Raw genomic sequence first — 13,670 nt, forward strand, 5'->3', positions numbered from 1 at the left:
ATAACTTCAACATATCTAGCTCTCTCAAAAGGAACAAATCATCACATGACAATAGTTGTTTAGAATTCAAATTTTTATACTTGTCATTCTCAAACTTGATAGTAACTTTGTTTTGATTAGGATAAACAAACCAATCCCTAACTTGTTCAAACGGTAAAACATCTTGGTGAAGATCATCAAGGTAATGATGTAAAAGATTAATGAGATTGGTTTCCTCTATACATGGAGAAAGTTTTCGAACACCAATCTCATGAATCTGATGTTTAAGGAGGTTATTAAATATCATCACAGATTCAATATTATCTTTGTGTATCATGAGGAAATCGCTAAACAGGAATTCATACTTACGAAAAACCGTAGAAAACTTCCAATTGACAATGGTAGACATTTTTTTTATATTAATTTTGTTATGAAAACCTTTAAAGTGTAAAAGAAGAAGAAGATGACGATGATGAATTAAATTGATAATTATAAAATATATAAACAAAGTGACGGTTTAGTTTTCCAAAGATCTAAATGATTATATCTATCTAATGAGTATATCATGTATAGTTACCCTATATTTGTAATATTTTATTAGATATTATATCTACTATTTTAAATACTTTAACTAAAAATTGAAATACTCATATAAACAATTGCTTCTTATTAAACATTTGGATCCGGTTTTTTTTTTTGTATATATTAACATTAAATAATTATTTATAACTTAATAACAATTTATAAGATATAACAACAAACACAAATACAAAACGTTTTAGAACTAAATAAAAAAAGTATAGAACAAAAAAAGTCACATGATAACCATAAGTGTAGAATAGAACAATTTCAAATAGATGACAAATTTACTATTTATCATTCTATGTTTTCAAAAATCTCTTTGTAAACAACATTTGTTGTTTTATTTGTAAGCTTTGATTCTTTGTCAAGTATCACTAACTTATCTCGACTCTTCACTCTTGACAAAGCCACATAAAGCTGACCATGGGAAAATACTGGATCTTTAAGATACAATCCAACTCTTGACAAAGATTGACCTTGACTCTTGTTGATTGTCATGGCAAAACATACTGAGATAGGAAACTGTCTTCTTTTTAATCTGAACGGTAGTTTCTTATCAGTTGGTGTAAGGCTTACTCGACTAATTAGAGTCCGGTATCCTATATTCGTACCAGAGACAACTTTAGCTTCAATTACACGCCTACCGAGACTAACGACTTGAAGGCACGTTCCATTGCACAAACCCTTTTTATGATTAATATTCCTTAATAGCATGATGGGAACACCAACTTTGAGGACCAATCTATGGTTAGGCATTCCTGAAATCTTTAAACCATTTAACAAATCAGGAGAGTACAACTGTGGATCAAAATCCTCTGAAACGTCTTTACATTCAGCTAAATTGTCGGAACTTAGACACTCGACTTCTTCACCAGGAAATATGGCTAACATACGTTCATTAATTTCTTAAACAACCTCATTCAAAGGTGCCAACAGTGCTCGATCCTGAAAGTAAGTAAGTTCGTTGAATCTATCTAATATATTAGGATATACAAAGCTTATTAAATCACCCATCGGATCAACTGAGTTCAAAATCAAAAGATCGTCTGGAATATCAATAACAGACTGTCCGTCATTTGGACCACCAACGTTTCCTTGACCTATGTCTAACAGCCAATCAGCAAACTCTCTGATGTTTTCAACATCTGTAGATCGACATCCAACTGTATGCTTGATGTTCTTAGTTAGTTTAAGAACTTTACATTTTGACCAGATATAAGAAGAATTTATACAAACATTGACACATTCACTTCTTGTATCGTTGGTTACAACGGGCAAGATTTGCCGAAAATCACCACCAAAAACAACAACCTTATCTTCAAAAAGTGCTTCGGAAGTATTACCAGAATCACCATTCATAACATCGTTTAAAGTCATGTCCAACGCTTCGAAAGCATGCTTATGAATCATGGGTGCCTCATCCCAAATTATTAAGCTTGTCTTTTTCAATAACTCATATACGTCGGTGTTTCCTTAACCTATTTTATGAAAGAATAAAAAAACATAAACAAAGTAAGATATTTAAAGGTAAATTGATATTGGAATAACAAATAAAGCCATATATAATAAAAAAATCATTAATATAAAAAATAACATAAACTGGCTTGTAATATTACCGGACAAATGGAATCTTCGGTCAAATTAATAGGTATTAAAAATCTCGAATGTGTGGTTCTTCCACCCTCCAAAAGCAAAGAAGCTATACCGCTTGAAGCGACATTCAACACAACTTCTCCCTTTGACCTTATCATATAATCTATCACCTTACAACTATTTAGATTAGCAACACACTTAGATATAACTGATTAATTAATATTGTTTGTATTGTTTTAATGCATATCAACCACAAACTAGTCAAAAACATACAGTAGATGACCTAACAGAATCTTATTATATGACATACAATCACCAAAGAAATTGTGAAACAATAAAAACGCATCAATCAATTATAAGTACACACACGCATCGAATGAATAAAAATAAACTGATTACTTAATTATAATTCCATAAACGAAAACAAAATCCAAACCAAAGTTAAATGTCAATACAAGTTCATCATAAGCCTAGGCGGTCTAGAATGTTTATCCCACAATAATCAAGAACAAACCAAGTAAATAAGTTCAAATAATAAATTCATGGCAAAAACAATAAATTCAAACTGAATAATAAAGATTTTGGATGAGTAGATGTTGAAACGAACTGAAAATAATGAATTCTAATAATGTTTTGGTTAGGAAATGTCATCATGTTTACCTTGTTTGAAGTATTGGTTATGTAACTTGCTGAAATGGGAAAAAACGAGCATAATTGCTGATTTTTATTGCTGAATTGCTGCAAAATTGGTCAAAACATGCTGAAACAAGCTGTTAAGTACTAAAATGAACTGAAAAATCGCTTAAGCGAGCTATGAAGTGCTGAAACAAACTGAAAACTCACTTAAACGAGCTGTTAAGTGCTGAAATGAACAGAAAAATCACTTAAACGAGCAGTTAAGTGATGAAACAAACTGAAAAATAGCTTAAATGAACTGTTAGGTGCTGAAACGAACTGAAAAATCTCTTAAATGAGCTATTAGGTGCTGAAACAAACTGAAAAATTGCTTAAGCGAGCTGTTAGGTGTTGAAACGAACTGAAAAGTCGTTTAAATAGGCTGTTAAGTGCTGAAACGAACTGAAAAAATCACTTAAACGAGCTTTTGCTATTAAAATGAGCTGTAACATGTTGAAAACGCGCTGATTCGTTGGTCCAAAAAAAACTGACCCGAAACCCGTTTTGACCTGTTCCGACTTTGACCCGTTCTAACCCGAAACTATTGATCCTAACCCGTTCCGACCCGAACCAAAGCAACCCTTTTTTTAAGTGACCCGTTTCGACCCTAACCCGTTTGAACTACCCATCTCGACCCATGACCCGTTTCGACCCAACTCAACTCAACCCATTTGCCACCTCTAGGAATAATAAAATAATAATTAAGATATAAGGTTAAGCAGCCTAAATAGATGGAATTAATTATGGACCAAAAAGGAAATATGAGCCTAAGGTCCATGGGCTTAAGACGTATAAATACCCCTTAAACCATAATCCTTTCCATTTCCATCTATCTCTACACCATAACATACACCTTCAAAAACACACACTTAAGCCAAACACTCTCCAATCTACTATATTCAACGATCCAAGACCAACCAAAGGTAAGAATTATCTCAGCTGTACCAACATAGTAGAACCCGACACCACAGCCCCGTGATGCCGTACGAGCTGTTTGGATCTAGATCTAGCTTTATTCGGGTGTTTAATCAACCAAAAACGAGCTTAAAGACGACCTTAGCTCAGATATGGACACCCCGAAGCTACCCTAGGCCATAAACGATCAAACCGAGATCAACCATGGTGGTTAACGGCGGCTGACGGCGCCGAAATCGAAGAAAAACCTTAAAAACGCGTAAAAAGGAAGCTGAACTGAGAATAGGCTGTATAAGTATTATTAGCATATAAGTTTACACGACTGTATAAGTATTATTAACGTTTAAGTTTACACGGCCGTATATGTATATATAAATGTATATGTATGCATGCAACGTATATGTATGCTTGTAATGTGTGTGTGTGTGTATATAAACGTATATGTGCACCGTGTAATTATATGAACGTATATGTATGCATGCAACGTATATGTATGCTTGTAATGTGTGTGTGTGTATATAAACGTATATGTATGACTTATACGCTGAGAAGACTTACACGCTAAAAGGACTTATACGGGGAAGGACATATACGCCAGACTAACTTATACGGACTTAAAGTGATTTTTTTAAATAAACGAAAGATAGACAGCATATACGTACGTAAACGATATACATGGACTAAAGATAAGTACATAATTAATAAATGAAAGGTAACGTTTATAATGAAGATTTTATTAGATTAAATAATTGAACTTCAGTTTTCTTATGAGGTTTTAGTAAAGACTTATTAATGAAAATAAAAATTTTCATTAACCCCAGCCAGGGGCTCTGCCCCTTGGACCTCGTTAGGGGCTGCTGCTCTTAGAATCCCGCTTCCAGGGGCGCTGATCCCGGACCCCGTAGCTAGGGACTACAACAACCTAGAAATATGATATGGATATGGCTAGTTAATTGATACATGTAAATGTTATACAATTAGCCGCGCCCAATTAAAAAAATGAGTTACCATTAACTCTGAAAGGAATCGGACCCAAGTGAGTTTCTAACCCATTTCCTTGTTATTTTTCGGGGCAGCGTGCATACTCGATGTGATTAGTTAATACACCTATCTTATGTGGTAAGTGTATGTCTTATATGATTTATGTATGAATGAATGCTTGACGGTGAGTGAACGATCTTCGGATATTGCATGTACTGCTAAGTGATAGTTTGAAGACGTGATTGTTTATATATGATGTATGGATGATATTTGTATGCCATGTATGAAAGTTATAAATAAATATAAAAGAAAGGTAAGGTACAGAAAGAGGGACCGAACCTTACTAATATCCGAGGCAGAAAGGGACCGAGCCCTAATAATACTCGAGGAAGAAGAGACCGGACCTTACTAATATCCGAGACAGAAAAGGGGACCGAGATCTAATAGTACTCGAGGCAGTAGGGCGTAATGCTCTTTAAAACGTATAAGTATGTAAAGTATGAAAGAAAGAAGTTATATAATTACGTATGTATGAAAGAAAGATAATCAGGTTAATTATATAATATGTATCTTCGGGTGCGTATGTGAACGTATTGTATGTTACCTGATTAACTAGAACTCACTCAGCGTAGTTGACTTTTAGTATGCACGCAGGTAAATAGACTGAAACAGCTAGCCTGAGGGAGACACATGACAAGAACTGAAGACGCTGACATCTGAAGATCTGTCATGATGTTTGATATTTAAGTTATGCTTTCAAAGTGAAGTTATGAATATTTTGTAATGAATAACTAGAGTAATTATGTTAATATTAAAGTGTACAAATAACTGGAGTAATTATGTTAACATTAAAGTAATTATTATTACTCTATAGCTTCTGAACTAGAGTAATTATTATTAAAATATTAAACATTTTATAATATAATTACTCACTCTAGTTCAAAACGTTAATACTCTAGTTATCTAGATTTTTAGCATGTTAATTTTTTTTATCGTGTCCAGGTAGACATAACATGTATTAAGAGCAAAAGAAAACTAAACTAATCATAAAAAATCTAGTTTTGGTTGCGACTCATGTTTTATATGATTCTTTTAAAACAAATTTCATGTATATTTACCACAGTACAACAATCAGTTTTTGATAAAAACTAAAAATAAGTAAAGTTTTAGTAGGATTTTGACTTTTTCAATGCGCGTTGTCTCAAAATTGAATGTGCAAGCCCTTTTATCAAAGTTAATGTTTTTAAAGTAACCAATGTCATTAAGGATCTCATAACAATTCCACTATCTACAATCACACATACAAGAATACAAATGCAACAAAATATTGCAAAGTTTTCGTTATAGATTATGTATGGTATATGTTGTCCGATTAATGAAACTTCTTTTAGTAATCATGTCTCGTTTGATTTATATGATGTATTATTATTAAGAAAACAGAGTGAAAAAATAGGATTAGTACGTAATTAATTAGGACAAATAAAAAATATGCGCTCTTTTAAAAAAAGGCGAGTTAAATTTAATGCTTATAAAACTAGATTATTATTACCAACAGGTAAGTAATTAATTAGGACAAATTGTCTAAAATAATAATAATAATAATATATCTAAGGACCAATAATGTAAATCTGTTTTAAATATGGTTTAGTCAAACTCAGAAGCTTCCTTCTTCTCTTAACAGAAACCAAAACTAGGGTTTACTTTTATGCTTCAAGATCCTTGTACGGACGCTGCCGTTGCTTCTCATTCTTCAATTACCACCAATATTCAACATTAGCAACTTCAATTCTTGACTTAATGTAAGTTTCGTTCACAATTACATCTTTCTTTATGTTTTTTTCCGTACGTTTTGATGCAATTTATGTGTTTACACGAACTTTAATGTGTTAGTGTATCGAATTCGTTGATGATTAGTTTGTAATATTGTTTTTATGAGTTTTTATGATTTTGTTATTGTTAATAATATTATGGATCTAGTGGTTATACCTGGATGTATAGAGTTTGTCTTTGATCTAGAAGATATTTAGGGAAAATTGGCTAAGAAGATTGTGACATTTGCATCATTTAATGATTTATTTATTTGTTTTTGTTTTTTTTTGTTTTTTTTTTTTGAAATCGTAAGTGTTTACAAGTAGGGATTTCTGTTTTTAAATTTAGTTACAATAAAATAGCAAGATAGGCTAATATGATACACATTCCTTTTTGCAGAATATAAGATAAATTTTTTTGACTGGAAGCATTAATTTTTTATGTTTGAAGGTTGAAGATCGGTTTGTAATATTCATTTTATGAGTTTGGTGTGATTTTATTGTAAACATATTCTGGATGTATAATGTTTATGTATTGTTATTTTGGTAAATTAGTGTAAACAATTTGTGGTTAACCTAGATGATATTTTGAGGAAATTGGCTAAATAGGGTATTGACTGTGACATTGACATGATTTAATGATTTACATGTTTCTTTTAAATGTTTACAAGATAGGTTAATTTGATACACATTTTTTATTGCAGAATATAAGATAAAGTTATAATTTTTCGTGTGTGAGTCGCTATAAACATGGCGGTTAAAATGCAATGCGATGTCTCGCAAAGGGAAATTGCAGGGGATGAAGTTGAAGCATCTCAAGTTGTTGGTCACAAGTGGTATTTTAGTAGAAAAGAGATTGAATCTTGCAGTCCTTCAAGGTATGATGGCATTGATTACAAGCAGGAAGAACATCTGAGAAAGATTTACTGCTCTTTCTTGCAAGAGCTTGGCATGGAGCTTAAAGTGTAAGTGTGAAAAGATTTTATATTTTATAATATAGCTTATATAGGAGAGTTTCTTGATGATATTTGGACAAGGGTTTGCTCAGTACTGCTAGTTTTATGATTTTATTAGTTTCATCCAGTTCTAGTAATGTTGAATTATTTTTATCTATAAGTTGGCGATAGTTGCGTGAGGTATTTTCTTAGTTGTTGATTATGATGAGTTTATTATGTGTCATGTGGAGTAGTTGGAGGTGGTGGTAGTTTTGTAGGGTTTAATCTATTCTGTAAGTTGAGTTAGCATGTGAGTTCTCAAATTTAATGTAATTATTGATTCATCAAGAGAAAACAGCCTATTTGTAAAATGCAAGAGAAAAGTTGGGTACAAAGCATTCTTGATGGATCTAAAAGAAGATTAGATATACTGATAGTAAGAGTGCTAGCATGAAGCTTTCGTGTTAGTTACTAGTGTTAAGATCGCCTTATTTGCATTCAATTTCTTTGAAACATCTGATGTTGTAACTTAATTAACTTACTAGTGTTATGATAGCCTTATTCAGATTTTGCATTTGTTTTTATTATTTTTCATCTTAAGAGAATAGTCATATTAGTGTGTGCTAAAATGGCAATTGGTTATTGTTTTATATTTCAGACCTCAGTTAACCATTGCAACAGCAATTATGTTTTGCCACCGGTTTTACATGCGCCAGTCCCATGCAAAGAATGATTGGCAGGTAAATGTTTTGTTCTTTTTGTGTTCCGCATATTTTACGCTTTATATATGCTGCCATGTTAGGTTTTTGGTGTCATATCGCAGATGCAAACAATCTAATTGTTGAAATGTTGTCCATAGTAATAGTTGGTACTTTGAATGGCACAAACACCATACATAAATCTTTTCACTTTTGTTGTGTTTATAAGTTTGCCTCTGGAAAAAATACAATTTTTTTTGATCTTCAGTGAATTCACAAAATGGTGATTGCTTCTTGCAGACGATGGCAACTGTATGCATGTTTCTTGCTTGCAAAGCTGAAGAAACACCCCGATGGTTAAATGAACTTGTTGTGGTGGCGTATAAGTTAATACACAAGGGGGACCCGTCAGCTTCAAGGAGAATTCGGGTGTGTGTAACACATCCCTTATTTTCATCTTGAACACATGTTTTCAATGTCAGTTTTTTTATATCTCATCAGGTCATATATCAATCAATGTAGGAGATATATGATAAACAGAAGGAACTTATCTTAATCGGGGAACGACTTCTGTTACATGTTCTTGCTTTTGATATGAACATAGAACATCCATACAAGCCACTCATTGCTGCCCTTAAAAGATTGGATATCACTCACAAAGATCTTGTAAAAGTCGCTTGGAATTTCGTGAATGACTGGTATGTATGTTATTCACAGTTATGCCTTTGAAAGTAGATATTTTTTAACTATATACATTAATTTTGATGCAATATATCTATAGGCTTCGTACCTCGTTGTGCTTGCAACACAAGCCTCATTATATTGCTGCGGGTTCTCTGGTTCTTGCTACAAAGATTATGAAGGTAAAATTGCCAACATCAAAAGGGAAGGCTTGGTGGATGGAGTTTGATGTTTCACCTAAGCAGTTAGAAGGTATATTTTGAAAATTTTGTTTTTGCTACGGGTGCATGGGTTGCTTTGAATCGGTTTTGTGCTAAAAAAAAGAGCCGAAAATTTGGTTCTTGGGCTTTTTACGACCGTTTGGTATCGGTTTATAAGAAATTTTATAGTCGGTTCGGTTTTTTCGGTGTGCATGAAAAATTTTGGGATGAAAAAAAGACAACGCTTAAATTTTTTGTTAGTTTATAATTACTTGATTTGGTGTGCATGAAACCGAAAAAACCGACCTGAAAGCAAATAGCTGAACCAAAAAATCTCTAAAACAAAGACCGATGGTTTGGTTTGATGTTTTTGTAAATCTGAACTCTTGTTTTGGTATTGGTTTTGTGTACAATTAAAACCGACAAAACGATCTGAAACAAAAAAAAATGAACCGATAAAATCAAATCCAAACAAAGATCAACGGTTTGGTTTTATGCTTTTGTAAACTGAAGTTTTGGTTCGGTTTTGATTTTGTAAAAGCTCAGAAGTTTCATAAAAACTAAATTTTGGTTTAGCACAAGGCCGATGCACACCCCTAATTAATCATTATACATTTTGGCCTAAATTATTCGGGCCACACCATTTATTATTATTATTTTATAAATTACTTAAAATCGGTATTTTCAGTTACATTTGTTTATTTGGGCTACCGAACCCAAAAATCAACTTTTTAAAAGAAAAATCGAACCATTGGGTGTTTATAGGGTTAGGTTATTTTGTTAACGGTTTGGTTATTTTGGTTTCATGCACACCCCTAGCTCTTTCTGTGTTGCGTGTAATTGACTTTACTTATTATTTGGTGGTTCAGATGTCGTTCAACAGATGATGAGTTTGTGGCAACACAGTCCAAGTCAAGTCCAAAGTCAAAGTCATTGTCATAGTCAAAGTCAAACATTGAAGGATGCGAAAGTAACTGAACCTCCAATCAGAAAAGCAACCACTACAACGCCTAATAGTGTGAAGAAAGAGGTTTTCGAAAAAGTCAAAGATACTTCCCGAGAAACAACAAATGGTCAAATGAGTGAAACGGGCAGTGGGGTTAGTGTTGTGGAGGATGGGGATATAGGCGAACCGGTTACACTTAATAAGTCGGATCTGAGCTCAAGTTGCAAGACAACTAATTTAGTTAAGGGTATAGTTGGAAATTGCGTGGGAGTAGATCCAGTTACACTTAATAAGTCGGATCTGAGCTCAAGTTGCAAGACAACTAATTCAGTTAAGGGTATAGTTGGAAATTGCACGGGAGTAGATGTTAATAAGATAAGAGAAAAGATTAAAAACAGGAGTTTAATTAAAACCATGAAAAGAGCGCGTGAAGAAGTTAAGGATGACGGAGAAGATTGGATAGAAAGAGAGTTGGAGAATGGCATAGTGCTACAATCTGCATATCCCCGGAAGCAAATGAAGGTTTGAAGTTTGCTACTACAATGGTAAATCTATTATTTTGTAAGTATGAAAACATTAGTCAAAACATTTAATAGCTGTATAATCATTCTTCAGGTGTATATCTAACGATTTATGTTAGTAATTCAACTTGATTGATATCTATTAGTCATGGCCAAGATAATCATCTTCGATCATTTTGCTCATCTGTCTTTTTCAGTTGAAGCGTGGATACGCATGAACCACGTATATGCATAAACAACTTGGAAAGTGATTTGATTGGGATGAAAACTAGAGTCTAGATTCACTAAATAACTAGATTAGACAACACGGTCGATTTGTCTTTGGTTCATGAACATTTGGTCTATATGATATGATATGTTTTGATGCATACAACGTGAGTCTTCTTTTCATTTACAAATTGACTCCTGTCACTTTTTCTTATCCACTCAAGGCCTTTGTTTTTTGTGTTATTTTTCAAATGCTTTGTCTTTTACTACAGACCAAAGCCAATGGGATGTGCCAACCAATGTTTTCATAGTCGGACTTGACTTTGAACTAAAAAGCTGGATAACTTCGTGAATAATATAAAATATAAATAGATTTAAAGTAGTAAATAAATTTTGTTTTTGGAAATATGGCCTGACCATTCAGTTTGGTAAACACTAAACCAGTGTTTCAAGTGAAAGCGGTTCAAACAGACTCAAAGTGTCAGGTCCAACTCGGAACACGCCGGGTGAGGGCCAGAGCGTAAATATGGAATATGTAAAGGTTATGCAAGAAAAGGAAAAGATAAAAGTAAAAATTGAAATGGTAAAGATGCATTTTGTAACTGAGGAGTTAGTCATTGTAGACGAAATGGTTCCAAGTCAAAAGCCGATAACACTTCAATCAAGTCAAAAGGCAGATGGAGAGTGATCTATATACTATATAGTCTTAACACTGATATAGGCCAACCTGCTACCGTAATAAGTGATTTGACTTTTGAATAGAAGATCTTAAAGATTGTTAATTGAGTCAATAAAACCACAACTCATTATGTAGTTACTAGTTTCTAAATCAACCATATAAGATACTTTATGGATTGATCAATGATGATGTGGGCAGGCTTATCAAAAAAGCTTAAATGGTCAACATCTCTGGATGGGACGTGAACAGTACCGGTTTCATGAGTAGCGTGCGCCAGATACCAAAGGCATGTGTCCGCCATGCTTGGTTTGAGTGGAAAGCTTCCCTAGGCATCCAAGGTACATTTGTTCCGAACTCAGCTCTTTCACTTACGCTTCTACTCTCTTCCTCTTTAATTATCACTCTCATAGAGCAACTAACTTATCTCATGCCGAAGAGGGGTGAGCAAGAAACGATTTGGAACCGTTAGATTTAGAACCGAACCGGTGTATCAGAAATGTCAAAGTGTGTTACCTTGCGGTTTGTGGTTCTCAGTTTTTGCATGAACCGGAATATTAAAATTAGGAATAGTTTTAATTTCTATTTTTTTAATGATCTTTTCGTATACTGCATTTGTGATTCACGAGCCAAAAACCAACAGCTGTGAAGTTGAAACTTTAAACAAGATGAAAAGGAATATATGTTATTTTATAAATTGATTTACTAATTTAACTAATTAGTTTTACTTTTTCAGATATCATGGCTAATTAGCTATCATTGGTTCAACCGTCGCTTCCGAGTCAGCTTTCAGTTTGGGTGGTCTGGTAGTAGACTCATATAAAAGTTCGTTATCCCCCATCATTGTTGTGGCTTTAACTTGCACGCGGGATTGGATTTGAACCGAGAGAAAACCAATAAACGAATAGGATGAATCTGAACAATTCTATAAGTTCACGAAAGGTAAATTTTATTATTTTGTTAATCATATTCGTATCTTTTTTTGTATTTCCCAACACTTGCATATATTTAAATGTTTATGAGAAGATCGAGAAGTTGAAGATCGAATGACGATTGAAGATTTTGTTATTTGAACATTTGACAATTGTTTGAATGATTTTTTTAATTATTTTTTTTTTGTATTGAAACTTTTGATTGATGCTACTTTTAATTTGGATGGTTTGAACTTTGAAGTTTGAATGCTACTACTTTTTGTTTGATTGATTTTAATTATAATTGTTGCAATTTGCAAAGTTTGCACAACCTAGTTGATAACATAACTAGGGCTATGCAACGATTCGGAATCGTCAGGATCAGGATTCAGGACCGGACCCTATTATAGTAAACCGGTTTGGTTTCAAAGCCGTTAAAATTGGTTCTCGCTAATTGGTTATGTGTGATAACCAGTTTGGTCGGTTATGTTATCAAAGTTGCGCAAAGTTATTGCAACAATCAAAAATTTAAATCAAATCAAACCGACGAAAAGCAGCACTATTCAAAATTCAAACCATCTAAATTGAAAGTAGCATAAATTAAAGGTTTCAATCCATAAAAATAAATCTAAATATTTCGAATACTTATCAAATGAATTGCTCAAATAACAATCTTCAATCGTCATTTGATTTTCAACGTTTCGATCTTCTCATAAACATCTAAATAAATCCAAGTGTTAGAATTCATAAAAGACACGTATATTGTTAACAAAGTAATATTTACCTTTTGTGAACTCGTCGAATTGTTCAAATTCCTCTTTGTTTACTAGTTCTGTTCGAATCCAATCCTACATGCAAGTTAAAGCCTCGACAATGATGGGGGTCGGGGGATAACGAACTTTTATATGAGTCTGGTAGTACCAGACTGCTTGTACTGAAAGCAGACTCGCTCGGGACAGTTGAAATAGGTATAGCTATGATATTTGAAAAAGTAAAACTAATTAGTTTAATTTATGTTTATGTAATAAATCAGCCTGTTAAATAACAAATATTCCCTATTCATCTTTTTTAAAGTTTCAACTTCGTGGATGTTGTTTTTTGGCTCGTGAATCACAAATGCAGTATATGCAAACCTCATTAAAAAATAGGAATTAAAATTATTCTTAATTTTAATATGCCGGTTCTTCGGTTCCACATCTTGAACCGTATGTTTATCCGACACCAAACCAAGAAACGTTTAATGCAAGAACTGAGAACCGTAAGGTAACGCACTTTGACGGTTCTGAACTGTTGCACAGCCCTAATTGCAGGAGACCCCACATGCGATGAGTTTACGGTTTGTTCATATGTGCAGGACCGTTC

The 13,670-nt window shown here is 33.3% G+C and overlaps 3 protein-coding genes across 3 annotated transcripts; 1 reads left to right on the forward strand and 2 right to left on the reverse strand.

Moving 5' to 3' along the window:
* Nucleotides 1-855: 855 nt before the first annotated feature.
* Nucleotides 856-1,452, reverse strand: LOC143569273 (uncharacterized). The gene has a single exon (XM_077055234.1). It carries the CDS (start codon nt 1,450-1,452, stop codon nt 856-858), a length of 597 nt encoding a protein of 198 aa, XP_076911349.1.
* A 15-nt stretch (nt 1,453-1,467) lies between these two features.
* LOC143569274 (uncharacterized) lies at nt 1,468-1,971 on the reverse strand. The gene has a single exon (XM_077055235.1). It carries the CDS (start codon nt 1,969-1,971, stop codon nt 1,468-1,470), a length of 504 nt encoding a protein of 167 aa, XP_076911350.1.
* Nucleotides 1,972-7,283: 5,312 nt separating this feature from the next.
* Nucleotides 7,284-10,565, forward strand: LOC143569271 (cyclin-T1-3-like). Its single transcript, XM_077055231.1, has 6 exons — nt 7,284-7,498; nt 8,127-8,208; nt 8,467-8,595; nt 8,689-8,864; nt 8,948-9,099; nt 9,917-10,565. The coding sequence occupies exons 1-6, from the start codon at nt 7,284-7,286 to the stop codon at nt 10,519-10,521; spliced, it is 1,359 nt and encodes a 452-aa protein (XP_076911346.1). The 3' UTR covers nt 10,522-10,565.
* Nucleotides 10,566-13,670: the final 3,105 nt, after the last annotated feature.

Source organism: Bidens hawaiensis, unplaced genomic scaffold (genome assembly GCF_021521415.1).
Source record: "Bidens hawaiensis isolate Kalapana, Puna unplaced genomic scaffold, B.hawaiensis_p1.1 tig00024437_1, whole genome shotgun sequence".
NCBI lineage: Eukaryota > Viridiplantae > Streptophyta > Magnoliopsida > Asterales > Asteraceae > Bidens > Bidens hawaiensis.

Excerpts from the sequence above, each read along its gene's own strand:
- LOC143569273 (XM_077055234.1), bottom strand. The coding sequence starts at position 1,452 with ATGTTAGCCATATTTCCTGGTGAAGAAGTCGAGTGTCTAAGTTCCGAC.
- LOC143569274 (XM_077055235.1), bottom strand. The coding sequence starts at position 1,971 with ATGATTCATAAGCATGCTTTCGAAGCGTTGGACATGACTTTAAACGAT.
- LOC143569271 (XM_077055231.1), top strand. The coding sequence starts at position 7,284 with ATGGCGGTTAAAATGCAATGCGATGTCTCGCAAAGGGAAATTGCAGGG. Across the intron at positions 7,499-8,126 it reads CTTGGCATGGAGCTTAAAGT|ACCTCAGTTAACCATTGCAA; the intron begins GTAAGTGTGAAA and ends TTTATATTTCAG. Across the intron at positions 8,209-8,466 it reads ATGCAAAGAATGATTGGCAG|ACGATGGCAACTGTATGCAT; the intron begins GTAAATGTTTTG and ends TGCTTCTTGCAG.